This window comes from Oryzias melastigma, linkage group LG16 (assembly GCF_002922805.2).
Source record: "Oryzias melastigma strain HK-1 linkage group LG16, ASM292280v2, whole genome shotgun sequence".
In the NCBI taxonomy this organism is placed as follows: domain Eukaryota; kingdom Metazoa; phylum Chordata; class Actinopteri; order Beloniformes; family Adrianichthyidae; genus Oryzias; species Oryzias melastigma.
The window spans coordinates 11,667,558-11,694,569 of record NC_050527.1 but is presented as its reverse complement, the minus strand read 5'-3'; the positions used below and the strand labels follow the sequence as shown (position 1 = coordinate 11,694,569).

The following is a 27,012-nucleotide window of genomic DNA, read 5'->3' as shown; positions in this document are numbered from 1 at the left end:
TGTCTGACGAATGTCGAATATGAAACTAACTTAACCGCGCTAATTAAAACTTCTCTGTATGACAGACTTCCCCTCACTACCAAGTCCTCATCTGATCCTCATATGGTGCAGCCTACGCACGAGTGAAGGTTATCTGATACAGTTGTGGGTGCGCACGAATGTTATTGAGTCCAAAACATTGTACTGGTCCTTGTTGACGTGACGTCACCAAATTAGGGAGCTGGGATGTGAGCTCCGCGCGCCCTGCAGTCAGAGCTGAGCGGGGCTGCGCTCTCTGCACACGGACCGCAGCGACAAGGTAAAGGATGCTTTTAGATTCTCCGAAACCTGTTTGAACGGTATAAAACAAACTGTTTTGTCTTTGTTTTTCTAAAATAACTGATATAATTTGGTAAAGAAATAAAAGAATAACTTGAATGCATGTTGACTCGCGCTCACACATCCACTATGGAGTACATGACACCGTATTTGTGATGGGCAGAGGAAACAGACATTTTGATGTCTATTTATTGGAGCTGGACCACCAATTTTAAGTAAAAGTTTAAAACTTAAAACTTAAAAATTGTTTTTTTTTAAGACTATTGAGATTAATCAACATATTTTTTAAGATATATGTGCACGTTTTTTATTTTTTTATTTAAAGGATGTATATATATATATATATATATATATATATATATATATATATATATATATATATATATATATAGTTTGGGCAAGCAACCAACATTTAGCAAGATTTACTCAATAAAAATCTTATAATGTAAAAACGTTATGTGTAGCTCTAAAGAGTCCTCATAATCCTAAAGAGGCTTCAGTGAAAGAAGAAAAATGTATTATTATTATCAGTGTTTGACATTGCCAGGTGCCAAAGTAATTTAAACTGTCATTTGATGGTTTGTTTGAATGCAACATTTCAGGATATACTTATAGGGTTGGAAGGACTTTCCTTTTCTGAGTTTATTCACATGTTTTGGTTAAGTTTCAGGTTTCATTTTTACATGTGGGATATGTTCCTTAAAGTACCCTTTAATAAACATTCACAGTAAGTCAATAGTTGATTTATTGATCCACTGATGTAGCAAAGCATCTAACTGAGACAACTTATGTGACTTTCTGGAATGTCATCTTGGGTTCATTTTAAAAGTTCTCTTCATCAAGATCTTATTTATTCACATAATTGTAAATCTGTTCTAAAGCAAAAACACATTGAAGTTGCTTTCTGTAAACATATTTCTATGTGCCTAAAAGGATTTTTGTATTAATAATGCATTAATGGAGAAACGTGTTTTCTTATGTTTCAGGCCTAAAAACAATGATGGAACTAATGACAGTGTCTCCCTCCCATTACCTCAATTCAACACACACCTATGGAAGAAACGTCTCCCTGTTTGAAGAGTATGACTACAGGGATGACTACATGGAGGACCACGCTGACCTGAGACGTTCCCTAAACATCATGTCTGTCATCGTTTACAGCCTTGCTTTCTTTCTCGGTGTGCTTGGGAACGGGGTGGTCATCTGGGTAGCGGGCTTCAAGATGAAAAAAACAGTCAACACAGTTTGGTTCCTCAACCTCGCAGTGGCGGACTTCCTCTTCACGGCATTCCTGCCTCTCAGTGTGACCTACACCGCCATGGAATTCCACTGGTGCTTTGGGAAGTTCATGTGCAAGCTCAACACCACCATAAGCTTTCTGAACATGTTTGCCAGTGTTTACATCCTGGTAGTGATCAGTGTGGACAGATGTGTGTCCGTGGTGTGGCCCGTCTGGGCCCAGAACCACAGAAACGTTCGTAAGGCGTCCTGTGTGAGCGTCTGCGTGTGGGTGCTGGCTTTGGTTCTCAGCGCCCCGTACTTCGTCTTCAGGGACACGGGGCCTTCCTTCTTCAACCAAAACATCATCAACTGCTTCAACAACTTTGCTTTCTCTGACGACTACGAAACTCCATCGGTGAATCAGCTGAGACTTTTTCGCCATCAAGTCATGACCATCACCCGCTTTCTCCTGGGATTCGTCATCCCGTTCTCTGTCATCGTCTTCTGCTATGCGGTCATCATCCATCGGCTCAGAAGGAACCACACTTTGGCCAGCCAGTCAAGCCGGCCGTTCAGAATCATCGCCGCCATCATCGTTACCTTTTTCCTGTGCTGGTCTCCCTTTCACATCATGGGTCTGATTGAGTTGGTGACTCACATGGTAGATAGTGAGACACTGGGTCACGTCATCACTATAGGAATCCCAATAGCCACAAGTCTGGCTTTTCTCAACAGCTGCTTGAACCCACTTCTCTATGTGTTCATGGGCCAGGACTTCAAGGATAAAGTCCGCAAATCAATCCTGAATGTGCTGGAGACTGCTTTCCAGGAGGAAGCGTCTCGCTCACACACCTGCACAATCTCAGTGATCACAATCCGGAGCAAAGACAAGTCCTTTTCTGATCCTGAGCTGCTGAGCTTTCACTAAAAAACTCGCTTTTAAACCTAAAGTAAAGATATTTCTGACTCTGTTATCATTATTGTCTCTCTGTTAAAGTTTAGCTGCATTTTGAAAGCACTATAACTAATTTCATGCATGACAAACCCTTTACTTAATGATCAAAGTTAGAGGAATATAGGCCCAACCTAATAATAATAATAATTACAAAATAGTCCTTTTTGAAAACATCAACTATGCTGCACCACTTTAAAAATGCACATAGGATCATATAGATGATATAGTGCAGTTATTCTAAAATAACTTTGAATTCAAAATGATTTAGGAGATTATACAATACAAGAGTGTGCCAAAAATGTGAGATTATCATTTAATGTGATTTGTATCCTGTTCAGTCTGAGATTTTGCAATTGAAGGCGTCTGCTCATGTTTAGCAGACACTGTTCTCTTGGATCCATTTCAGAGATTTTGATAAAAAGCCATTTAATTTTTATTGAGTAATGAAAATATATGACTTTAGCAAATATGGGGTGTGGCCATAAATTGTGAAAATAAATTAAACCTTGTGTGTGAAATTATGTTGGATTTTTTTAAACGCCAACTGTGTGGTTAACCTCATTTAATTACATTCTTCTGACTTTTTTTCTTTTTTTTTTGCAGTTTTCCTGTTTATGAATACTATTTAAAGGTAAAGTTCAATCTTTTTTCTGGTTAATAGAATGTTAATAGAAAGTGATGATCATTACATCTATTGACCCCATTCTGTTTCAGTGAAATCACTAGAGTACACTAGAGGGAGCTCTTTCCAAAATGTAATTATTACCAGAAACAGACTTTTTCAGAAAAACTGAGTCATAGTTTGATGACTTTGGATTAATAATTCTACAAATACTTCAGATGAATGATAATCTACAAATAATTCAAACATGTTTTTGTTAATCTTAGCTGGATATGATTTTTGGATATGATTTTTCTTTTTTAATCAGCAACCTTTGCATGTTTTTTCTCCCATAATTATAAGACATCCAGCAGGCATGGAATACATAAAAGTACTGGGTATTTTTTTTTTTTTTTGTTATCCCCGCTTAGACACACAAACTGTTGGAATAGTGGAACTGCAGTCCTGAAATATTGGGGTAAATTAGAGTCATAAAACTATAAATAAACAAGAAGGTGGAAAATATTCAGCTTTCCTGAATTTGTAAAAATGAGTTTCACTGATGAGTGGACATGGTTGTATGAAAGGAAGTTGTAATTTGTTGTGATAGAGACTTTTCTGCTATCTTCTTCATAAAAGCAGAAAATAATTTGACTTCAGTATTATCCTTTGAACTGGAAAATGTTTCAAAAAATGATATTAAAACAATGTGTTGCTGTTATGCTTAAAAAAATGTTCTGACAATTTCATTTCTAATAAATGTTTGATGAAATACTTGAGTCTTTCTGAACTGATGTGCCTTACAGAACACAAATATCCACAAATAGTTTTCTAAAGCCTTGATATTGAGAAACTAATCTCAATTTAAGTATTTGACAAGGTAATTAGACATTTCAAATTTAAGTTTGAAAATGTTTTTCACTCATCTAATGTGTTTACATTATATTTTTGATATCCTAAATCTTGTTCTCTTGATGTTCTGAGATGAAGTACTGCTTGTGTACTGGGAACTGTTGTTTTACTGTGTTTTATTAGGCTAAATGAATACAAATTTAATCTGTTCCTTTGCTCAAGTTTTTTTAAACATTTTCTAAAGACAATCAAAATTAATAAAAATAAGTTGATTAAGAAACTTACAAGCAAGAAAGTACTAAACCAAAATACGGAATATTCAGAAGTGTTCAAGTTACTGTCAGGAAGTGGTGGTGGAGGACCCAAAATGCAGGGGACCAGGCTTGGTGACAGAAACATAAAACAATGATAACTTAACCAAAACATGACCAAGAACTCATGGAAAAACAAAAATGGTGACTAAACAGAACAGATGACCTAAAAATGAGTAACTGAAAAACCAGACACTTAAATAGACTGAGGACAATTAAGAATCCTCACAGTTACTTCCAGATTCTAGTATCTGTACATGTATCGTTGTAAACCCTCATACTTTACTATATTATTCTCTCAAAATTACAGTCCTCTAGCACCTGAATTACTTTAAATTCCCTTTCTTTAAAGTACTTAAAAAAGTGGAACACAATTTGAATTGTCAAGATAAACCCCATAATATTTCACATTTCTATGAGAGGCAATACTTACTTTACTTTTGGTAAAGTGAAAGTATAATTTGGAGAAACTGCCCTCAGCTTTAGTCAGTTCATAAAAATAAAATACATGTTTTGTACCTTTATTTGTAGATATTATTATTAACAGTTATATTAACAATTCTAGGCTGTAAATCTCTCACAATACAAGTCACTAAACATGTAATAAGTAAAATGTTAATGCATTACTACAGCAAAAAGGATGATATTACTGCAATGCAATACTTTTAAGTTACTGTACTCCAAGCACTATTTTTTTTAACTAAAAATAGCAACAAAAAAAGTAGTTTTTTAGCATATAATCAAAATCAAATGGAAACTATTAAAAATTAACAGATCTTTTTATCTTTAGGGGGATTTGAAAAAAATAAAATAAAAAAACCTTGATATTGATTAAATAAATAAAAACATTTCTGAATAAATACACAATTCTTACAGGATGGCACATAGAAAATGTGCTGCATTTTAGGATAAATATAATTTTAGGAATATTTTTTAGGCAAAGGGGGACAAATTGACATTTGAAATAACTTCTGGGAACCCCCCGAACAGATTTGAAGTGAATGTGGCTGCATGGGTGTGGCACAAATGTGAGTATGAGTCACCACAGGGTCTTACTCGACCGATCCATAAACACTGTAGCCAAACAAGACTTATGAAGAGTCATATCATGCATACAAAAAGTCTCTCAAACAACCCTCTCCACAAAGTTGTTTTTTGTGGCACTGCAGAAGTTTGTGTTGGAAGTTCTTTGGAATTTCGCCCACCATGTTTATGAAGTGGTTTCGAGCTGTTTCAGGTTGATGTGGTTGTGCGAGCGGAGTTCCAGTTCATCTTTCTTTGAATTTATGCTCAAATTAATACATTTTTTTTTTTGCTTTTATTTTCACTTGTTGTGTTTCCATGTTGCCATATTTTTTTTAAAGAAATAAATAAACTTTAAAAATAAATGTATGTTACTCTTTTATTTGAGTTATGCTTGACTAAAGTTTTAGTAAATCAAATAAACAGAACAATTCTGTTTAAATTTCTGTTTTGTTGTGACTCGTGTGGGAAAGGCTCTGTTTTGATGCCTCCTGATGGTAAAGTGGTCTTTCTATATATAAAAAAAGAAAAAATGTAACCCTTTTGTCCTCAGAAGCCAGGTCATTTTCCCAAATGGTGTGATTGCAGGAGAAGAAAGCCCTGCGTCTTAAGAGATTGACCTTCACTCCCAATCAGAAAAAGACTGAGCTCTCGAGCATGATGCACTGAAGTGTCTAACATCCTGAAGAGCAGCTCTATTTTCTTCATCTTGACAATGTACCCGTCGATGTGTCCTTGGGCAGGAAGCTTAACCCCTGGCCTTTGTGACTATGAATCTGACGCACAACCACTCATTATTGTCATTTTAAAGCTGTGTACACCTGCCAAGAGAGAAATGAAATTATTTACAGGAATAAGTAAACAACATTTATGGTTAATTTGCCAAGAGTTGGGTAAATTAAATAAATAATCCAATATATTAATTTAAAAATATATATTTTTTTTTCTTTTGCAGTTTTTGCTTGTTGCCAGTAGAGGGCGACATCCAGCTTGTAAAGTTGGAAGAGTGTCTTTCATTTTTTTCCATTTAATTTCTTTAGGCCTGAAATTCCACATTTGTAGTGAATGTCCAGATTTAGTTGTAATAAAACTCACCGATTACAGTTTTATCTTTTGGAACAGAACAGATAAAAATGCCAGCTGCAGGGAAATGGAGAGTTTAATAAAAGCAACTTTAAACATGTTAAGAGTGGATGATTGTTCAATCCCCGTATTTTATCAACAATAAATAAGTTAGAACTAATAATAAACAATAATTAAATGTAAGTTGTAAAAAATAGGCTTTTTATCTAGAAAAAAAATGAGCTCCTCTTAATGGTCGAATCAGCCGTCAGTGGATTTTAAGTGCAAAATTATTATGATAATTACGGTATCAGAGCTGAGGTCCCCAGAAAATGATGAGACTCTGTGGAGTGTTTATTTGAACTGAATCTGAATATTTCTCTGGTATCTGGAGCTTTGTCTAGAGTTAAGGTGGCTACCCAATGTTTTTACCATGTTTTTGACCGTCTAGGAATGCTTTTTTGATTGTAATTGACAAAGAAATAAATTATTTTAATGTGTGCCAGATTCTATGATTTTTAATTCTGACAGCATGCAGTGGGATGAAAAACACTTATATAATGAAGGGCCATAGTCCTGATATACTGGCATGTCAGGGGCTGCACTGACTCTTAAAGAGGTAATGAATAACTATGAAGCACTCATAAAAGCTCTCTTACTGTTCAATCACAAATCTCCTGTAATCAATCCAAGATCATTCCCAAATTGGACCACACCTATTCACACAAAATGTCAAAGTTGCACTTTTTTTATATTTTATGAGTGAATTACTCAAAAACCATAAAGTAAAGACCCATATTATTTTTTATTTTAGTGATGTACTAAATTGGGGTTAGGATTTATTCTCAGGCATAATATTCTAAATGATGACAATTTTACACCTTTTATGATATTTCACAAGTGGAATACTCAAAAAACATACTGTACAGTGGAAACATTTATGCTTTCAGTTGTAGAATCCTATAAAGAATTCACATGAACTTTAAAGGATTTGTGATGTAATTAAAAAAAGAGGTTTCATTATTAGCCAAAGTCTGCTAACTGCTGACTGTTGATGTACTAAATTGGAAAACAAGTTTTATTCATATCCAAAGTCTGCTAACAAATGTCCAGTTTACACATTTCATATTTCTAAGTGGATAACTCGAAATCCCAACTGTAAAAAACTTTGATATTTTGACTGGTAGAAGTATATATTTGTGGGAATAGTGACTGAAAAAAAGGATTTAGTCTCTGGCAGAGTTTGCTAAATTATATCAATGTTACACTAATTTGTGAGACTCAAAAACTATGCAGTGAAATAAACAAGTAAAAGTATGAAGTATTTCTGTGAAGAACTGGTGATGTTCTAAATTGGGGATCGTGATTTATTCTCAACCAAAATCTTTTAAATTTTAACAAACTCATACTTTTATAGCAAGCAGAAGCAGATTTACCAGTAGGAAAGGATCTCCTGGGGCCCAGAGTCAAACCCTTAATAGAAGTGTCTGAAAGGAATTTTATGCCCAACATTATTTAACTCTCTCATTTAAAAAATAAATCAATAAATAAAAATGTCTGAAATGGCATTGGACTGACTATGTGAAAGTGTCCCTGTCCCTCTGAAGCAATGAAATATTCCAGCCAACAGCAAGTTAGCAAGCAGAGAAAATATCTCCCAAATTTGGACCATTTTGATTCCGACTTTGCAGCTAAAAATGGAATTGGTTCCGTAAATTTAAGATCCTTACTGACATGTTTTAAATAGACACGTGGGTCAGAGGCTGCAGGTGAAGCAGTGGGTTATCATCTGTCTTAACTGCCAGCAGGATGTATAACCTACTAAAAAAAAATAAATGTGTCCAATAAATGCAATTTATCCTTAAAATCAAGTATTTGAGCTTAATTCCTCTTTAATTTCAGTGCAGATTGAAAGAATATTAATCTAATTCAAGGAGCAGGTGTTAATCAATGATTTCTAAACATGCACAGACAGTCACTGTTATATAGTTGTCATCTGCATTACATGATTCCAATCATCAGGAGGTCTAATATGACTTTTCTTGAGTTTCATCAATTTTCAAACCCTGATACCGTAAATATACTAAAATCCTCGCACCTAAATGGAGTGAAGGCTGATGTGATTTGAGCGACCCAGACCAAAGGGAAAAAATGCCTCCGGGCAACTCCTTTCCTTACAGTAGACACAATTATGGTTGTTTAGTCACATCCATGATGATAAAGAGTGAGAGGCAAATCCTCTGCAGGGACCACCGCCTCGCTCCTGACGTCACTCTGAGTCAGCGGGAGCGCGCCCGCTTGATAATTTGCCGGGACGGCGCGAGCGTAGCTTCATTCTTCAGGCTGCACACTTCACACCAACTTTAGACACAAGGAGGAGGACCGGCCGGCGTGGCACGCTGAGAACTTGAGGGAAACAGAGTCCAGGTAGGCTTCAGGAGTCAGTGTTTCTGCAGAATGCCTGCTTTAATAACTGTAACCCATTGTGTTTTAACTGGAGCAGCACTATAAATTAATAGTTTACAAGATGAAAAATGACACCAGCTCTATTGTGTTTTTATAAAATTGCATTTTATTAGTTTATTGCATAACTGTCTTCAGTGCATTTTGCAGCAGCATGTCAGCAACTATACTATTGTTCTACTATTGTTTTCATAAAGCAGCTCTCCACGTGCTGTTTTTCTACATTTCTTACATTTATAGATGAATACACTTTTAACACAAATGGGTTATAATTATATTCATATATATCAAATCAGAGGGCCTTTAAGTCTTAAAAAGTCATAAAAATCTTTTTTTTTTTTTAATTGAAACAAACATTTCTGGAAAGATCAAACTAACCTCCTGTCTTGTTATTTCAGGAAAATATGGATCCGAAACCTCTGTTATTAAAGCTGGGCTCAATAATCCGTGCCATCCTCACTTTCCTCTTTGCTTTGCTGGTTCTGGGTGTCATGGTGTGGGCCTATGTTGCTGGTTTCCAGTTAGTAACATCCAGCTACGACATCATCTCCTTTGGTTTTTATGGACTCCTCCTCTCCCTCCATGTGCTTGTTCAGAGCCTCTTCGCCTTCATTGAGCACAGGCGAATGAGAGCCCGCACAAAGCCCTGCACGTTCACCAAAACCATCGGTTTCACCATATCTGCTTACCAGGAAGACCCCGTCTATCTCAGGGAGTGCCTCAACTCTGTCAAGGCCCTCAAGTATCCGCCGGAGCTGCTGCGTATCGTCATGGTGATCGACGGGAACTCTGAGGATGACCACTACATGATGGATATGTTTAAAGAGGTGTTTGCTGAATATGATCCTGGACTCTATGTGTGGAGAAACAATTATCATTCGTGGGATCCCACCCAGGTTGAGCAGGATGTAGAAATGGCTACAGTGACAGGAGGGGATGCTGATCATACAATGACAGATGATTTACAACGATATGAAGTTGAGCGGCTGATCCAGACCAAGAGGTGTGTGTGCATCATGCAGAAATGGGGAGGAAAGCGTGAAGTGATGTACACAGCCTTTAAAGCTCTCGGCTCTTCAGTCGACTATGTGCAGGTTTGTTTATTCTTACTCTATTTCTTATTTAAAATCTAAAAGGAGGAGTTTGTCATTTCATTTCCAGTGACATTGTCTGTTTTTCCCCCTCAGGTGTGTGACTCTGACACAAAGCTGGACTCGTTGGCCACTGTAGAGCTGTGCAAGGTGCTAGAGAGTAACTCCAGGTACGGTGCAGTGGGAGGAGATGTGATGATCCTCAACATGAAAGACTCTTACATCAGCTTCATGAGCAGTCTCAGGTACTGGATGGCTTTCAACATTGAAAGAGCCTGCCAGTCTTTCTTCAACTGCGTGTCTTGCATCAGTGGTCCTCTGGGTAAAGACATTATTTTGATTTAATGTAGATCATATTACATTGTCCAAGTCGTGAGCATTTACAGTATTGTCTTTGTTGACATTTTCCACAAAGGTCTGTATAGGAATGATGTTCTGCAGCAGTTTCTGGAGTCATGGTACAATCAGAAGTTTCTGGGAACTCACTGCACGTTTGGGGATGACAGACATCTCACGAATCGAATGCTGAGCATGGGCTATGCAACAAAGTAAGCCTCCACAGAAAACAATATATTTTAGACAGGTACAAAGCTTGATTATGATTACTTAATTGCTATTTGTGTTTTTCCTGTGTCTTAGATACACAGCACAGTCAAAGTGCTACACAGAAACCCCTGCTCAGTTTCTGCGGTGGCTCAGCCAACAGACTCGCTGGACTAAGTCCTACTTCCGTGAGTGGCTCTACAACGCCATGTGGTGGCACAAGCACCACCTATGGATGACCTACGAGTCCATCGTTTCAGGTATCTTCCCGTTCTTTGTCACGGCGACCATCATCCAGCTGTTCTGGTCAGGCACGCTGTGGGACATCCTGTGGATCCTGTGCTGCATTCAGCTCATTGGGCTGGTGAAAGCCACCTATGCCTGCATCCTGCGGCAAGACCCGGTGATGGTGTTTATGTCGCTGTACTCAGCCCTGTACATGACCAGTTTGCTGCCTGCAAAGTACTTTGCCATTCTCACGATGACTAAAAGCAGCTGGGGAACCTCAGGCAGGCGTAAAATAGTGGGAAACTACATGCCCCTCCTGCCCCTGTCTGTGTGGGCTGCTATTTTATTGAGCGGATTTGGGAACACTATCTATAAAGAGAGTCAGATGGACTGGCAAACTCTAGCAAAGTTACTAGAGACAAAGTTTCTTATCTATGGGTGTGTGGCATATATATGCTACTGGATCATTATGATGTTTTTGTACTGGGTGTTGTTCCGTAAAGTCTGCAAAAGACGCTCTCAAGATTACACATTAAATGTGTAGCTATAATGAGGAAAGATAACTTATTCAGATGTCCTTAATTCATTATTTTTTGTGTGTTTGTGTGTATGTTTGCAACCTTTTATACCCTTGGTGGCTTTTTTTGGAAAGCTACTAAACAGGGGAATGTGGATGTTTGCACTTGTTTTTAAACTGTACCGAGGCTTTCAGCTCTGTTGCACTTTTCAGGTTTCTCTTTCATCAATAGATGACAGAGATTTATACAGAATTTATTTATGATATCTAAATATGTAAAATCATGTGATGTTAAATATGTTTTTGTATTTTTTAGAACACAAACAGAATTGTTTTGTGTCTGTGTGCGATAATGAGGATTATTTTGACAGAACAATAGAGCCTCGTTTCTACGGAGCGGACCGGTACGGTCCGGTATACAGTTTCGACCCGTACCTCTCAAGGGCCTCCATCCGTTGAAGGTCCAACGAAAGAAAAATGGTGCAGGGCAGTTGGGGTGTTGCCACCCACTGATTGTCAGAAAGTGATGACGACATAAGAAAGCGCTAATTTAGCGCTAAGCTAGCATTTCCGTTTTCCTCTTCGTATCAATCTTCTTTCAAACAGAACTAAATTCCTGTTATACACGATGTACAAAAAGTAAACTAAGAAAAAAACGAGCTGCTGGATGACCTCTGTTGTTGTTGCTTTTCTACTCGTCGCACTACAACGACGTGCTAGCGGTCAACACCACGTGTCCGCCATGAAAACAAGCAGCTCAGTGGAAGTGAGGCTTAACTGAGTGGAAAAACTCACCAGAATTAACTGGTCTGTACCATACTGCTCCTTAAAGTACCGGACCGCTCAGTGGAAACGAGGCTTTAGACAAGCGTCTGTATTAGTTAAGTGAACCTACCTTTGCCACTTTAGCTGCACTGGATTCTGGGCTGCTCTTCTGCTGCAGACTTACTTGAAAATGTAGAAAACTGAACCAAGAGTGCGACAGTGTTAAACACCAATGAGAACATTGGGATACTGCACATATCTAATTGAAACCCGGAGTTACATGGCGAAACATGGAACAACGGGTTAAACCTATTTTTTCTTAAATTATTTTTTACAACAGATGCTGCATGATTTGTTTAACTAGACCTTGTGAATGCACTTTTGTGAATATGTGGAATGTGTCTTGATGTGTGCAATGATGGCTGAACGTTTCCTGCAAATGTGAAAACATTTTGAAGATTTTTTTGTGAAATAAAATATTTTTGTATCACATATTATGCTGTCATTTTTTTCCAAAAATATTTATTGTTATAAAATAGGTGAAATACTTGGCTGTGGTGCTATCAGTAGGGGAGGTGCTGTGTCACGATAGACAGATTTGGAAGGAAGTAGACCCACATGCTCAAACACATGAATAAATAAACACTTATCGTAACTGTGTCTATGTAAAGCAGACCACCAAGTAAAGAGCCTGCTACAAAACATAAAGGTAATTAGGTACAAGAACTATACTGAAAAAAAAATAAAGGTTAAAGAGCAATTTTTAAAGTTTGGTTCATGGGAAATAAAGACAAGAAACTAGATTGTTCATACTATCTGGAATCGTCCATTCAGATATGACATAATAGTTATTTTTTTTAAATTATGAAACATACTTCTTTGTTTTACTGTCTGAGGTTTTGAAAGAAACAAAATAGTTAAAGTCTGGGTGGGATATAAAAAAGAGAAATAAAAAATCAAAGAAGTTATGTCCTGATTCAATGCAGTTTTTGCAAAAATAAGAATAAAAGCATAATGACATACATTATTGCAGTTATACATCCTTCGAATGGGTTTTAAAAACCTGAAATTTCACTCTAAATGAACTCTGTGATTGAATTAAGCTCAGACTCAGAGTAAACCCAAAATAGGGGAATGCTATGAAAAAAGAAAATCTTAAGATCAGTCAATTTTTATGTCATTTCCGTTTTTAAGAAATATATAACAATAGAATTCCATTCTATTTTTACAATGTGATTTTTTCTATGTAAAACGATACTTTTCTTTAAAATAAATGCCTGATGCTCTTCTTTACATTTGACAAAAGCACTGCCCTGTGACAGACTGATGACCTGGGTTAGGCTACAGCACCCCCGTGACCCAGAAAGTGACAAAGTGGCCAAGAAGATGAATGAATGAACTGACCAAATGTTAATGCATCTTTCTGTGTGTACTTGTGTAGGACAGCAGGGCCTGATGTGACTTTAGAGAAACAGCATATAAGGAATCCCCTTCAAGTGTGTGACACCTCTGACCCTTGCGTTACACTGAGCTCAGCATCTCGGGTGGAGTTGTTATTCGGAGAGCAATAAAAGTGAGGAGGGGACGGTTTGGAGTTTTATATAGCGTTTGTTAAACTATTATTTTGTAGTTAGGAAGAGTAGTAACACTAAAATAAAAACACAATGACAAAGATTTACAAGTTGCATGAGCCTTTAAGCTGAAAGATGAAAATGAGTTTGTGGCTTCAAGCAGATTTTCTGTTGGAGAATAATTGGACATTTTCCACTCCTCCTTCATCGTAGGCCTTGTCTGTATTTTCTTACCTATGATCATATTTTATGTCGTTGTTGCTGTCGTTGACTGTTACGCCTTTTGCCTTACGTTTTTGTAGACGTTGGGGAAAAGGTTAAAACGTCTTTAAGATGCTCTCCTTTGTTACCTGTAATAATGACACTGAATTGAACTGGTTATCTGTATAAAAAAACACCTGTTCACACTTTAACAGTCAGACTACAACCTCTCCACTGTGACCAAAGAGCTGTCTAAGGACACCAGAGACTAAGATGGGCTATTTGAGTAAGACTGGGATGAACCAATCTACAGGAAGGAGTTTAGTGCGAATGGATTAATTGTTGGAGCAGTTATCAGAAATGCTAAGCTAGACCCCAAGAACACCCTACTCACTGTGAAGCATGGAGGTGGAAGCATCATGCTTTGGTGTAGCTTTTCTGCAAAGGGAACAGGAAGACTGATCTGTATTCAGGTGAGATTTTGGACGAAAACCTCCTTGTTGTGGGTCCAGCAACAGGACCAAAACATCACAGCTCTTGAGAAGATCTGCAAGGAAGAATGGACCATAACAGCAGCTATGGTGTGTCAAAACCTGACGAAGCTCAACAGGAAATGTTTGACCACTTTCATCTCCAAACAGGGTTGCATTGCAAAGTACTTCAGAGAATTTTTGTTATTGACAACATAATTATATTATTCATCATTAAACAAATAAAATCTTAGAAAATCAGACAAAGTCATTTCCATCCTTTCACGTTTTATCTTTCACAGTTGAAGTGTATCTATGATTAACATCATCCAATCTTACTATATATCTGTCTCTGTGCCACTCTAAAAATACTGATGAATTTATTTAACTTTAGCAACAACAAAAAAAGTTATTTAAAATTTGTATGTTTGTCTGTACATTATTCTTGTTGTAGCTGCAACTAACATATATGTTTTTTTTCATAGAATAAACTTTATTTAACTTTATTGCAGTTTTATTCTCATCTGCTTTCTTGCTTTCTTTGATACGGCTGCAAAAACCAAATTATCTTCTCTGTTCTGTAATAGATTTTTCAGGTAATTTGACTTTGAGCTGGTCTGTGTTCATCATGTTTTGTCTCCATTGCAGCTTCTAACATTTCTCTTTTGTCTTTTAGCTGACCTCCTGTGATTTTGTGATCTATTGATCCCTAACAGCTTCAATGACTAACACATTTCTCTGCTTGCTCCGTGCTGGGGTTACATGAAAGCCCTTCAATGTAACCCAATGGCCGCTCGCATGAGCCATTACTGTTCAATTAAGATGATTTGGGCTGAACAGGATGATCACAATTCAATTTGTAAAGCTCTGTCTGATTTTAGTTTTGTGTTTTTGTTGTGTAGAACTTTCATTTGAATGAGTGTGAACAAAATTTAATTTCATGATAAAATCGCGACAGAGCTTGCATTTTATTTGAGGGTGTTTTTTAAATTAAAGAATCATAGCCAACTTTGACTGATTCTTGTCTTAAAAAAACAGGTTGTTTGTCCCTCTTCTTTCATTAGAATATTTTGTTCCCATTAATAAGCCAATTTTCTGAATTAAAAGTGATGGTCAGAAGTAAATATCATTGCTTGGGTGTTCAAAATGTTGATTAAAAGTGCAGGAACTCAAGCTGCAGGACTGAGCCTCTTCGCTTCATGTACCAAGTTAGTCTTTTATCCCAATTTTTTTCCACCTTTGAACTTCAAACACAAAGGCTGTTGGTCAGCATCCCTAAAATCCAGGATGTTCTGTCAGGCATGCTCTGGTCATGATCTGGGGTTCAGATGTTTGGGACATATCTCCATCATCTCCCTAGGACATGAACTAAAAAATAATGTTTTCTTCTCTCTTTTCATTTTTGTCTCTGATCCTCTCTCCCACATCATGCATTGATGTTAGCTTTTGCGTAAAAAGGATGTTAATTAAGTACTGCCAGTAACACTTGTGCATCCGTCTAATTACTGGTCATATATCAGGATTGGATCTAGTTAGGTTTTGTCTTAAAATGTGAAGGTAAAATGATCAAAGTGTCCTGTGGCTTTGATGTTAGCTGTTAACAAGCACCTGTTCTTCTGCACCAAGCACTTTCAAAGTCTCTACTACTCTCCTCCCACTATTTGTTGCTGTAGTGCCCTGCATACCTGTCCTCATTTGACCCTTATTCACTCATTGCAATTCTTGCAGTTATAACTTGTATAATTTTTAACATCATCAAACCGCCATTTTTTGTAAGATTGACAATGTTTAGTATTTTGTGACATGGGAGAAGTTTTAATTCAGCTGTTGGCTTCAGTTTTAAATGGTGTTTTGCTACAGCCGACACCAACTTACAGTGTCTAATCATTGATCTAATCACATCCATCAATCCTCTTAACCTGCTGTGTCTCTTTTTGGGTCACGGAGTTGCTGGAGCCTATCTTGGCCACTGTTGAGCGAGGGCAGTGCCCACCCTGGACAGGTTAATTCACACATTCATACATAAGGACAGTCAACTATTAACATATGAAGCATGTTTTTAGACTGTGGGAGGAAGCCGGAGTGCTTGGAGAAAACATGTGCACGCTGGAGGAGAGCATGTAAACTCCACACAGAAAGGACCCAGCTGCGATTTGAACCAGGGCCTTGTCACTGTGAGGCAAGAGCGCTGACCACTACCCCGCTATGCAGTGCAGCCTAGACCACAAAGATTGCTATTTTAATTTTTAAGCCACTTTGGTTACATTTTTTTGGCTGAATATGCAAATAGTGACACATGTACTGTATCTGTTCTTAAGCTTTATGAGCCATGACTTGAAATTCAAGAAAGGTAGCTGTTAGAAATAAGGGGTGTGTATTGGCAAGAATTTGACAATACGATACATATCACAATACATGGCTCACGATATGATATATATCACGATATATCCCAAGAGTGTACCAGAAAAAAAATCACTATTTTTTTATTCAAAGAATATATATATTTTTAAAGAATATGACTTAGAAAACCACTCTACCTAAATATCAATGCACCTGTCATGGTAATAAAACAGTAAAATTTATTTTAATTAATGATCACAACTGTATCTCATTAAAAAATAGCCTTTTACCAAGCAAATTCATGGTGATTTTTATTTGGTAAATTAAGAACTATTTGTTCTTATAGGCAGTAGTCAATATGGTCTGATTTCTACAACAAAATATTTTTCAGTATCAGAAAAAAACATAAATTAATGTGTATTAACAGGTAAGGCTCGAAGGTATAATTAAGGAAATAGAGTGCAGTTTATTTACAACACTGCTAAATGTAGCTTATAGTCCTAGTGGTTGGGGGATGAAGTGGAAAGAAAAAGTAAGACGCAATTAATTAAATGTTACCTTGTCTGCATTTTAAATTGATACAAGTATTGCCACCTGAAGTATTGCGATATATATTGCAAAACTGATTTTTTCCTACACCCCTATTTGAAACCTAATGTCCCCCCCTCACCCAAATCTGTGATTAGTCTATGATTAAAAAACATTGGTTTACAAAAAAAGTAAGTAGCCACTTCCAGCTGAATAAAAGAATGTGATATTCATCCCCTTTAAACTAGTTTGAACTACTTTTTTGTCCTGAAAAATTTTCAGTATTGCACATTCCAATATTAATCATTTTCATATAAAATGTAATGAAATTTTAAAAATTCTCCAGCTCTGGATTGCTCAAAGGCGTCTTATGATGTTCTTCAAAAGGACGGCTCACCTTATTGCGCTGTTGGACTGTTGGTCTTTACAACAATCAACCTAATATTCAATCAGCAGATGTCGGCGGTGACTAAAAGACCACTGGGACACACTTCAGACGCTACTGCCAGGCAGTGACGCTAAACCCGAGATAAAGAAAACCATTTGACCGGAGAACGTTTTTTTACTCATGTCAAAGTCTTGCTTAATTTTTTTCAGTAGAGAATTAAATGGTGCAACCCAGATTTCACAAAGATATTCAGTGTTTCTCTCCATAGTAACCACCAAATATCAAAGGTCAAGAAATATGGAATGAGGGAAATCATTTTAGTAAGACCCCTAATGACTAAGAGAAAAGAGGAGAAAATGGAAGAAAATCAGTTCGTATGACGAAGCAAAGCATCACTTCCCTTCTTCTGCTTTCAATTAACTTGTCCTCCCCCACCCTGTCTGGGCTTCCCTTTCTGACCTCAACGAGCGTGTTGGGAAGCATGTTCGGTCTTTGGGAGATGGTAAGCCGAGGGGTTGCGTAATCCGACAAGCGTAACTGCATCAGCCTTACTCCTGATGAGCTGTTGGTCTTACTGGAAAAGGTCCCACTGACCCCCCCACCCTCAACATTGTAAGGCCTGACCACCAAAGAGACTACGACCATTGTCTTCTTTGTCATTGACGTTATAACCGGGTATGATATTGCAAACTCCACAAGACATGACCAGAAAAACTTTTTTACATTTTATATTTTACGGCAAATGGAACTCATTCCTAAACCATGAAAAAGTTCAAAGTAAACTGAGAAAGGAATCCCTAAGGAGGTTTCACTTTATTAAGGAAAACACTGAGAGGAGAGGAAGATATATGACCTAATGCTTAGAATGCGACTGGAAAAACTCACATTTTTAAAAAACTATTTTCCCATTTCAGTTCAGTAAAAATAGCCTCCATTTACAAACCTTTGTGTCAGTTTTGCAGGATGAACACTCACACAGCAAAATCTTAATTACTGGAAACTACGCAACACACGCTGTCTGGGAAAAGATACCAACTCAAGCCCACAACTTTTTCCAGACTTTTATTTTTTTTGGGAGGTGGAAGGGCAGTCTCTAATTAAAAAAAAGGAAAAAAACTCACAGTTTATAACGCTGTGGTTACACCTTAAAGAAACAAAGGGAAAAGTCAGAACAGAGATATTTTCTTCACTTTAGCTTTTCTGCAAAACTTTTCCAAATATACATGAGATACATTTTTGGCAAAAAAATATATTTGGACATTTTATTTATGATAAATATTAGAATGCTTTTTAATTTTCCAAATTTGTTTCAATCTGTCAAACAGGAAGTGTTTCCACTTAATGTGTGGCTTTTAAGTGATTTAGCCGATAAAAGGACACTTTGGAAAACAGTAATTTTGAAATAAAAGTTTCTACAAAAAAACCCCACATGATTATAATAATATCCAACATGAAAAAAAATTATTATGATATATATTTTTATTATGAAATGTTTTTAACATAAAAACGATGTTTTAAAGTAAAAATGAAATGTATTTCATAATAAAATGGTCCATTAAATTTTAATAAAATGCATTTCATAATAAAATGGTCAATTATTTATTGAAAAGACTTTTATTGGAGTGTTGCTTGATTAAATAATGTATTTATTTATATAATTATGAACAGTTTGGGCTTCCATAGATAAGTTGCAGATAATACACATAAAATTAGCAAAAACAGCTTTGTTGAGGGTTGCTCTACAGTTCTAAAAATTGTCAAAAAAAAGGATACTCCGTACAGTATTCTGGACTTTTTCTTCACCCAAACTTGGGTGTATTTGGTACCTTTGAGTTGTGTTTAGCTGGGATAACACTGAGGCACACCACAGGAAAGCGTAGGGGTGATCTGTGTTGAAAAAAATCACAAGCAGATTTTTGAGGGTTTTGCAGTGATGTAACAGCAAAACACATTACATATTTTTTCCCTTATATTTAAATAAATAAAGGTAATACTCATCGCACTCATTTGATGATTTTATTTTTTTGTTTCTTTTTTTTTAGAAAAGTTTTATTAAAAAACTATTGACAATAACAACATAATTGTCTTTTCTTCAGCAAAATAAAATATCCAAACTAGGCAAAATCAAGAAATTTTACATGTTTGCCAAACTTTTAATGCAGATAAATAATGGTTCTTATCATGTGCAAAGTTATAATAAATGAAAAATCTGAAAACTTGTTAGAATTTGTGTGCAAAACTAAACAGATTTTTTTTTTATTTATTTATTTTTTTTTTACAAATTACAATTAACTTCATGTTTTCATACAAACGGGACAAAGTAACTTATCTGTGGAATTCCTCAAAGTATGGAATGGTTCTTTCAAGACTGTAGACTTTTCTGAAACGAAAGATATCAATGATGCTGTAACCGTTGGTCACCCCTCCCAGCTACACAATTGGGGTAAAAGTTAGGAGCACATGTGAAGGTTGTGTGTGTGACTCACTATTGGGCAAAGGATGACTAGTAAAGTCTGTGAAATAAAAAAAGGAGGTACTGTATCCCACTCGGGCAAGTTTCCTGTTGTTTATCTTGCTGACATCCATCACATGTTGCTATGACAACTGAGGTTTGAGTCATGTCTGGCTATATTTAGCAGTGTCACAGTAGCTTTATAAACGCTGTGGATCCGATTCGGCTCATATCTGAAAAGAATTGCTGTCTGGAAGGCTGGAAAGAGGAAGAGAGAGGAGCATCCTCCAATGTTTTTGTCGAAATTTGTTAATTTATTTATAAAGGGGAAAAAAGTTGTTCAAACAAGTTTCTGTTTTATTATGAATTCTTCTTTATGACAACAATTTTTTTTTTTTTTTTGCTTTACGCTGGTTTTTTCTCCAAATAAAAATGCAGCCTTGAAAGAAACAATGGAAAACAAAAAAAAAAAGATGCTGCACATTCAAGAAACTCAAATACAGATGTGATGCAGAGCCGTTTACCTTTTTTTTTTGTCTGAAAAGGCTTTTAAAGCAATTTCCAGAGTGTTGCAAACTAGAAAACCATAAAAACAATGTTCCAAAATGTGAAAAGACTTCGAACTGTTTAGATCTACTATTATAACTTGATTCTGAAGGTAAAATTGACCTCAAGATCCTTCCTAGTTCTGTTCTCCAGTACTCACTTTCACTTCAACCACCATCACATAAAGTAATATAAATGCACGGATCAGATTAAAAATATCAAATTAAGTATACAAATAGTTTCAGAATAATGCATGAAATGTAATTTTTTTTGCACCTATTAACAAATTCAAAATATATTTATATCCATTCTTAAAGCACAAGCCATGGTGATATTAGTGTAACATAAAACTATCAAAAATGTGTTCTGTGGTCCTCTTAGTTTGTGGTCTGTTCCACAGAATTGTATTTTTAAGGATGAAAGTGTCTGGATTCTTATGGGTTAACTAAGGTATTGCTGAAAATTTACTTTATGTTTAAACTGCTGTACATTATTTTTTACCCATGCATTTTTTTTACAATATTAGTGGTTCATTTAGAAAAAAGGATCATCTTTAAAAGTAAAATGTTGTCTGTTTTGTCTGAAATCTTTAGTTCTAATTTCAGCTCATATGCTTTGTAGCTTTCTTTATTGTCAGGGGGAAAAACCATTGACTGTAAAAAAAAATACAGTCAAATACAGTTCTTAAATACAGTCAATGGGAAAAGACACATTTGAATGCATAATTATTATTTACCCAAAGTTTGAACTTTATGTCAAAAATAACCATAATTTCCAATAAGTCACTTACGCTTTTTAATTTTAGTTGATTCAATGTCACAATATGTAATGTTTATTTAAACCTTTAACCAAAGGTTCAGTTTTTACACATTCAAAGTTTTAAAAAAAATGTTTTTTACTATAGTAAAACAGATTTATCACAGTCCAGTATTTTGTCTTTTTTTATCAGATATTTAACACAGGCACTTTCTTGAAAAGAAAGAAGCAGAAATAATAAACTCGGTTTGCAATAAACAAAACAAAAATCAATAAAAATGTGATTAAAAGAAGAAAAGACAGCTCCTGATAAGAATTGTATTAAGTGAAACTATAAGGAAAATTGAAAAGAAACTGTCTTAGACAGCAAACATGGCATTACAACAAAGCTAAAAGGGATCATGTTAGTTCTCTGGTAATGAACTGATCTTATCACTAAATACAGATTCATGAAACAGGGCTTTATGACTTCTGAAGATATATTTCGTGTCTTGTTGACAAAAAAAAGAAATACTCCTATCTCCTAAAATGAACTTTTACAGAATGATGGAAGTCAGACTGATGGATAGGAGTTATTTGGTTCAAAAGAGCATTAAAAACTGATTCTGATTAAAGAAATACTAACAAAAAAAATCTTTTTTAGATAGTAAAAGTATGTCTCAGATGCTGGAAACATCCACTAGATTGTTATTTAAGGTGCATCTGATGTTAGAGAGAAAGTTGTGCAGAAGTTGAGTTTTCATGAGCAGCAAAATCTTTATTTCTGCTTTTATCACTTCTTGAAAAATCCAATGAGAAGAATTTTACTATTTTTCCCCATAAAACCTTCAATTCAAAAAAACAAAGTATACAGCAATCCTTTATGTCTAAAGAAATAAAGCCATTGTCTTTTTAACAATGGCGGATGTGGTTTCCAGCGAGCAGGCATGTAGCTTTTCTACGTTGATTTGAAGAGCAGGAGAACATACTGTGCCGGGTTTGCCTGACATCTCCACCTGGAACCAACCCCTGCAGTTACAGTGTGTAGTAATGAGAACGGGAAGTTCAACTAAAGTATTTGTCTACTACTCTGTGGCAGAGAGCTTGTTTTCAGCACAGCCTTTTGCAGTTCACTCACTACAACTCGTTCTGCATGTAAGTCTGAAGCTTGAAGCAAGCTTAAACTTTTCTACTTTAACCCTCACTACTTTCTATCTGACTAATCATTTGAGGGTCAAAGAGGCCTCCAGTCATGATGCATGTGATTGAAAAAGGAGAAATAATGTTGTAACTCTTTATGCAATGTGGACCATCCCAAAGTGTCAAGAGATGTGCACTGTTTCTGTGTTGATTTTCTATTTTCTTTATTATGGCAGGTTGACATTATTGACTATTGTGGTGATTTCTTTTTTTTTTTGAGCATAGTGGTTTTGCATTTTTCCTTTCTAAAAATTGTTAATAGTTTAAGACAAACTGTTAGTTTCCTTTTTGCAGGTCTAGAAGTCTGTTTAGTGTTTGCATGCTGTTTTTGAACGTAAACACTTCACCATGAGGGCTATTAGACTGACATTAAACTCTTTAATTTTTTTCAATTTGACTTGTAAACAAATAATTTCCTTTAGTCTAAACTTCAGTTTATTAAACCAACATTTATTTTAGCTTTGTTGATAAAATTCTAGGGATGAAAAATATGTGGTCTGATTAATAGAATTTCTGGTTATTGTAAAAAAAAAATGCATCAATTAACCTAAACTAGTTGGGATTACTTTTTCTTTCTTGATAAAAAATATAGAACATCATAATTAAAAATTAAAGTATTTCTTCTTTTAGTAAAAAAATGTTAAAACTAACAGAATATACATTATTTCACTTTTTGTTAGTTTTTTACATTCTTTGTCATTCAGACCTGTGTGTAGAATCTGTTGCATAATGCTTAACAACTTACGGTCCCCTCCTGACTACCAAAGCAGCAAACTCTGACATTATACAGATTTGGGCGAGGTATTTATCTTTGCCATAAACATCTGCAGGCTAACTTTTTATTGTTTTGCAATCAAAGCTGTTCCCTGCCATGTCATCAGACCCAGCTTTGTATTTGGAGATGCTATGTTTACCCCTTTCCAGGCAACAATATGTGAAAAAAAAAATCTGCTTATTTTACAAAAAGAAAGAGGGTTTCCACTTCTGTTAGTGGAGTCTTCAATAATCTATGAATTGCTGCCCCCCAGTGGTCACAAAAAGACTCAAACAACTGACAGCTCCACAGGAAAATAGTAATATATCTCAATTTTTTTTTTTTTTTTTGTATGGTAAAACTTTATTTTATTTCCAAACAGACAGTAATTAATTTTAATGTCAACAATGTTTAATCTTGTGAGTAATAGTGCAATCCCTGCCACACTGAGTCACTTAATCTCTTTTTACCCGTTTCTGGATGGTTTTGCCTCCCTTATGTGACTATCAGGTCTTTCCATGACGAGAGCTCCAAACTGCTTTCTTGAATTTAAATCATGATCTGACCTGTCTGCACAAAGAGGTTCTGGTTAGCTTTTAAACTTAGTTTTGCGATGCTTTATCTCTTTCTGATAAGACTTTACAGTTTTCACCCATTAGGCTCCTCAGATGTTATTTCAGATATATAAAATCTGTTGGATTCAGGCAAAAAACTTTTGCTAAAAACCACTGAGAATCACAGTATTTATTTATGGTCCTAAACTAACTAAAATCTCAGTCGGCAGTGCATGTTTTACTTCATGCTTGTGGTATAAATCACGTATTGTAATTTGAGGGTAAGAATAAACCTGAAGAGATTTTTTTAATAAGAGCAACAACTAAAATCACAAATACTATACTTTTCAACAAAATCGATTAAATAATCACAACAATATTTGTGCAACAGCTGCAGTATTCGACACAACGTTGAAATACTTCATTTGCTTAGTATTATTTATTAGTTATTTAACATAAAAGTGTTTTTTATTAGTTGACAATCTATTATAAGGGCTCTAAGTCAATAGAAATTCTAATAAAGCCAAAAAAAAACTTAGACATTAAAATTAACACATTATTTATTGAAATGTTTCCAAGGCATAAACATTAAATCAGTTTAAAGTATAAAACTCAAATACTTTAAACATGTATTACTTTAAATAATATGCAAATAAATGTAATATTTTTTAGCACAAACACCTGCATTTTTTTGTTTGTGAAATATAAAAAGTACAAATTTCACATGAGAATAGATTAAGTTGGGCCTTAAAGTTAAATATCAAAATAAGTTGTATTTTTATTTGGATTAAACATGTGCTATAGGTGTAAAATGGATCTGGTATAAGAGTATGAACAAATCACGACAGAGTCTTGGTTTTTACTCGTGTGTATGCTGTCCTCCAGTGGTGAAAGGAGTTTTTCACCGGCTTTCTGTAATAACTCTGCCCCAGTGCTTGATGGGATGCCTTTAACGCACAGGACTGCGTGTCTCACAACACTGAATCCTCCTCCTCATTTGCGATCACAACCTCCTTTTCTGGTATGAACGACCAAATTAAAGTCCTGAAAACAATCAAAGAAAAATTCTGAAATCAAATGAAGGCCTATCATGTATTCAAGGGGCAGCTGTGCTATGCTGCTAATGTCTTAAACCCTGCAAATAATAGCTGTGTTTTACCCCAGAGAGAGGAAGAGTAGCAGCAGTGAACAGGTTAAACAGGCGATGAGAAGAAACGAGAGACGAGGGAGGATGGAGTCGGGAGAACCTTCAGGCGCAGGGCGTAACTGCCCTCCTGGGAGCAGAGACAGGTCAAATATCTCCTGCAGCTCTGTGTGGCCCACCACAGCCTGGGGGGTCACTGACAGTCACAACAAGATGGAGAGAGCAAAAGGAGGCGTGATGGCGTGATGGCATGATGAGAGAATTTGAAGCTATTCAATCAATCATTAATTACATCAAATTATAGCTTTCAGAAGCAAAACATTTTGATTTTATCTTGGGTGTATTTAACAATTTCCATTAAGAATTTTGAAGTATAAAACGTTAAATCAATATATATTTTTAGGAATAATATATTGTTTGTCTTGTCTTATATGGTCACATATAAAACCCTCCAAGAAAGATTAAAAACTGACTTAAAATGTGGCAGCAATTCATTTTTTAGATCTATTTATTTGATTATGTTTAATGAACACATTTTGAATAGACATATTTCACTCTCACTTTAGTAGAAATGTTGAAAATAGCATTTTAAAAAGTGATTTTTCTCACATTTTTCTGTAATTCATCCAATAAATGAGTTTGTCTTTAATTATTGTAAAATAACAATTCTGTAAATAAAGTTTAAATTCATCAGACAAAACTGTGTAATTGCTTTTGATTGAGATATTATGCTTTGGTTTGTTATTGTTTTTTAATACATTCATTTAATTGTACTCCATAATTGTGATTGTGGTAAATGTTTTGAAAAAAATGCAAAATGTTTTGCCTTTATTGTCATTTAATTATAAATGAACAACATTTTTAATGTTTTATATAAACTATTCATTTTTGATAAGTTTACTCTTGTTTTTATCAGCAGTCTAACTTTATCCTCTAACTACATTTTTATTTTTGAGCTGCAACTCAAAATAACCTTCAGTGAACATGAAGGCTCTAAGCTCTACTGTGTATTCCTCAGTGTGCATATCAGGTTACCTGTGATGTAGAAGTACAGTCTGACGATGGAGAGGCGGCCGGTGTAAATCTCACACTGGTAAGTGCCCTGATGCTGTGAGCTGGTTGAGGGGATGGAGTAGAGCCGGTCCACTCCTACAGTCACTTCTTTAAACTCCTCCAGCTGCTGGGTTTTAACCTGAAGGAATAAATACCAACTGATTTTGGACAATGACATTTAATTGAGTAATATTTAAAATGATTAAAACAGAAAAAAAAATCTTGCAACTGTTTGTTTTATTGAACTTTTTACTCAAATGAGTGATAACAACCACTTGGATATTAGTTTGAAAATGTATTGGTTCTTCTAATTATAAAGACCACTATGTTAATAATTAAAAGAAAATTCAACATTTTTGGAATTAAGATGTTTTAAACCCTTTGATGAAATCCACAAATTTATTGCAATTTCATTTATTTATGAGATGTATTCAGTATTAAATATGATCCATTGGATGATTTAGTAAATTTTGCTCACAAAATTCTTAGTTTAAGATATAAAAATATTGACATGAATGTTTAGGTAAAAGCTACCTTATTTACCCACTGTCTCAAATTGAATTCACACTTTCTTAACATGGTTTGATCATTTAGAAAGAATTCTTTATCAACAAGTTTTGCATTTTTTAATACAAGTAGACATAAAAAAAAAATGAATAACAATAGTTAAGTTACTTTCAGCAAAAAGCTTGAAAGCTAGCTAAAATATTCCCGCCAAAAGTTTTATGATTTTAGGAAGGCAGCCAATTTGAAACAACCAAAACAAGACCTTATACTGCCCCTAGTGGAATAATCACCCACTACAGGGACTATATATAAATTTCATGAAGAAGTTTTAAAGACGTTTCATGAGATAGGGGTCTCACAAACGGCTATCAAATAATGGTTATATAGGGTTAAAAATCATTGAAAATGTCTACAAGGATTTCTTAGCAGCAGTTAGGCCCAAACCTTTTTTTCTTTTTTAACAACTAACCCTGATTGGTTTAATTCACCTGATCCTCTAATGGTAACAAAGACAAAAAGTGGTCCTTTGGAAGTGGGCTGTTTTAGACACACTAATTGTGTGAATGCATTCAATGCATTCACACTATTGAGATTCTTCATTTATGTTTTCTTCCGTACG

The 27,012-nt window shown here is 35.5% G+C and overlaps 3 protein-coding genes across 9 annotated transcripts in view; 2 read left to right on the top strand and 1 right to left on the bottom strand.

Moving 5' to 3' along the window:
• Positions 1–134: 134 nt before the first annotated feature.
• Positions 135–4,301, top strand: LOC112143590 (chemokine-like receptor 1). Its single transcript, XM_024267671.2, has 2 exons — positions 135–298; positions 1,305–4,301. Exon 2 carries the CDS (start codon positions 1,316–1,318, stop codon positions 2,465–2,467), a length of 1,152 nt encoding a protein of 383 aa, XP_024123439.1. The 5' UTR covers positions 135–298; positions 1,305–1,315; the 3' UTR covers positions 2,468–4,301.
• A 4,296-nt stretch (positions 4,302–8,597) lies between these two features.
• On the top strand, positions 8,598–12,979 carry has1 (hyaluronan synthase 1). Of its 2 annotated transcripts, XM_024268190.2 has the most exons (5): positions 8,598–8,770; positions 9,205–9,900; positions 9,994–10,219; positions 10,313–10,445; positions 10,537–12,979. In XM_024268190.2, the coding sequence occupies exons 2-5, from the start codon at positions 9,211–9,213 to the stop codon at positions 11,210–11,212; spliced, it is 1,725 nt and encodes a 574-aa protein (XP_024123958.1). In that variant the 5' UTR covers positions 8,598–8,770; positions 9,205–9,210; the 3' UTR covers positions 11,213–12,979. The 2 variants fall into 2 exon arrangements, with proteins under 2 accessions (XP_024123958.1, XP_036071599.1); XM_036215706.1 differs by lacking the exon at positions 8,598–8,770 and having other exon boundaries at positions 8,843–9,900.
• An 11,549-nt stretch (positions 12,980–24,528) lies between these two features.
• The window catches only part of LOC112143860 (sperm acrosome membrane-associated protein 6), a 5,983-nt gene continuing 3,499 nt past the window's right edge, over positions 24,529–27,012 (bottom strand). For 4 of the 6 annotated variants that reach the window (XM_036215936.1, XM_024268083.2, XM_024268080.2 and 1 more), the window contains 3 exons: positions 25,869–26,025; positions 24,849–25,029; positions 24,529–24,733 (listed from right to left, as the gene is read on the bottom strand). In XM_036215936.1, the coding sequence (XP_036071829.1) occupies positions 24,661–24,733; positions 24,849–25,029; positions 25,869–26,025 (411 nt within the window). In that variant the 3' untranslated portion in view covers positions 24,529–24,660. The remainder of the gene's footprint in view (positions 24,734–24,848; positions 25,030–25,868; positions 26,026–27,012) is intronic. The other 2 variants (XM_024268082.2, XM_024268081.2) reach the window with 2 other exon arrangements.

Coding starts and splice junctions, on each gene's coding strand:
- LOC112143590 (XM_024267671.2), top strand. CDS start 1,316: ATGATGGAACTAATGACAGTGTCTCCCTCCCATTACCTCAATTCAACA.
- has1 (XM_024268190.2), top strand. CDS start 9,211: ATGGATCCGAAACCTCTGTTATTAAAGCTGGGCTCAATAATCCGTGCC. Junction 9,901..9,993: donor CTTCAGTCGACTATGTGCAG/GTTTGTTTATTC, acceptor TTTCCCCCTCAG/GTGTGTGACTCTGACACAAA. Junction 10,220..10,312: donor TTGCATCAGTGGTCCTCTGG/GTAAAGACATTA, acceptor TTTTCCACAAAG/GTCTGTATAGGAATGATGTT.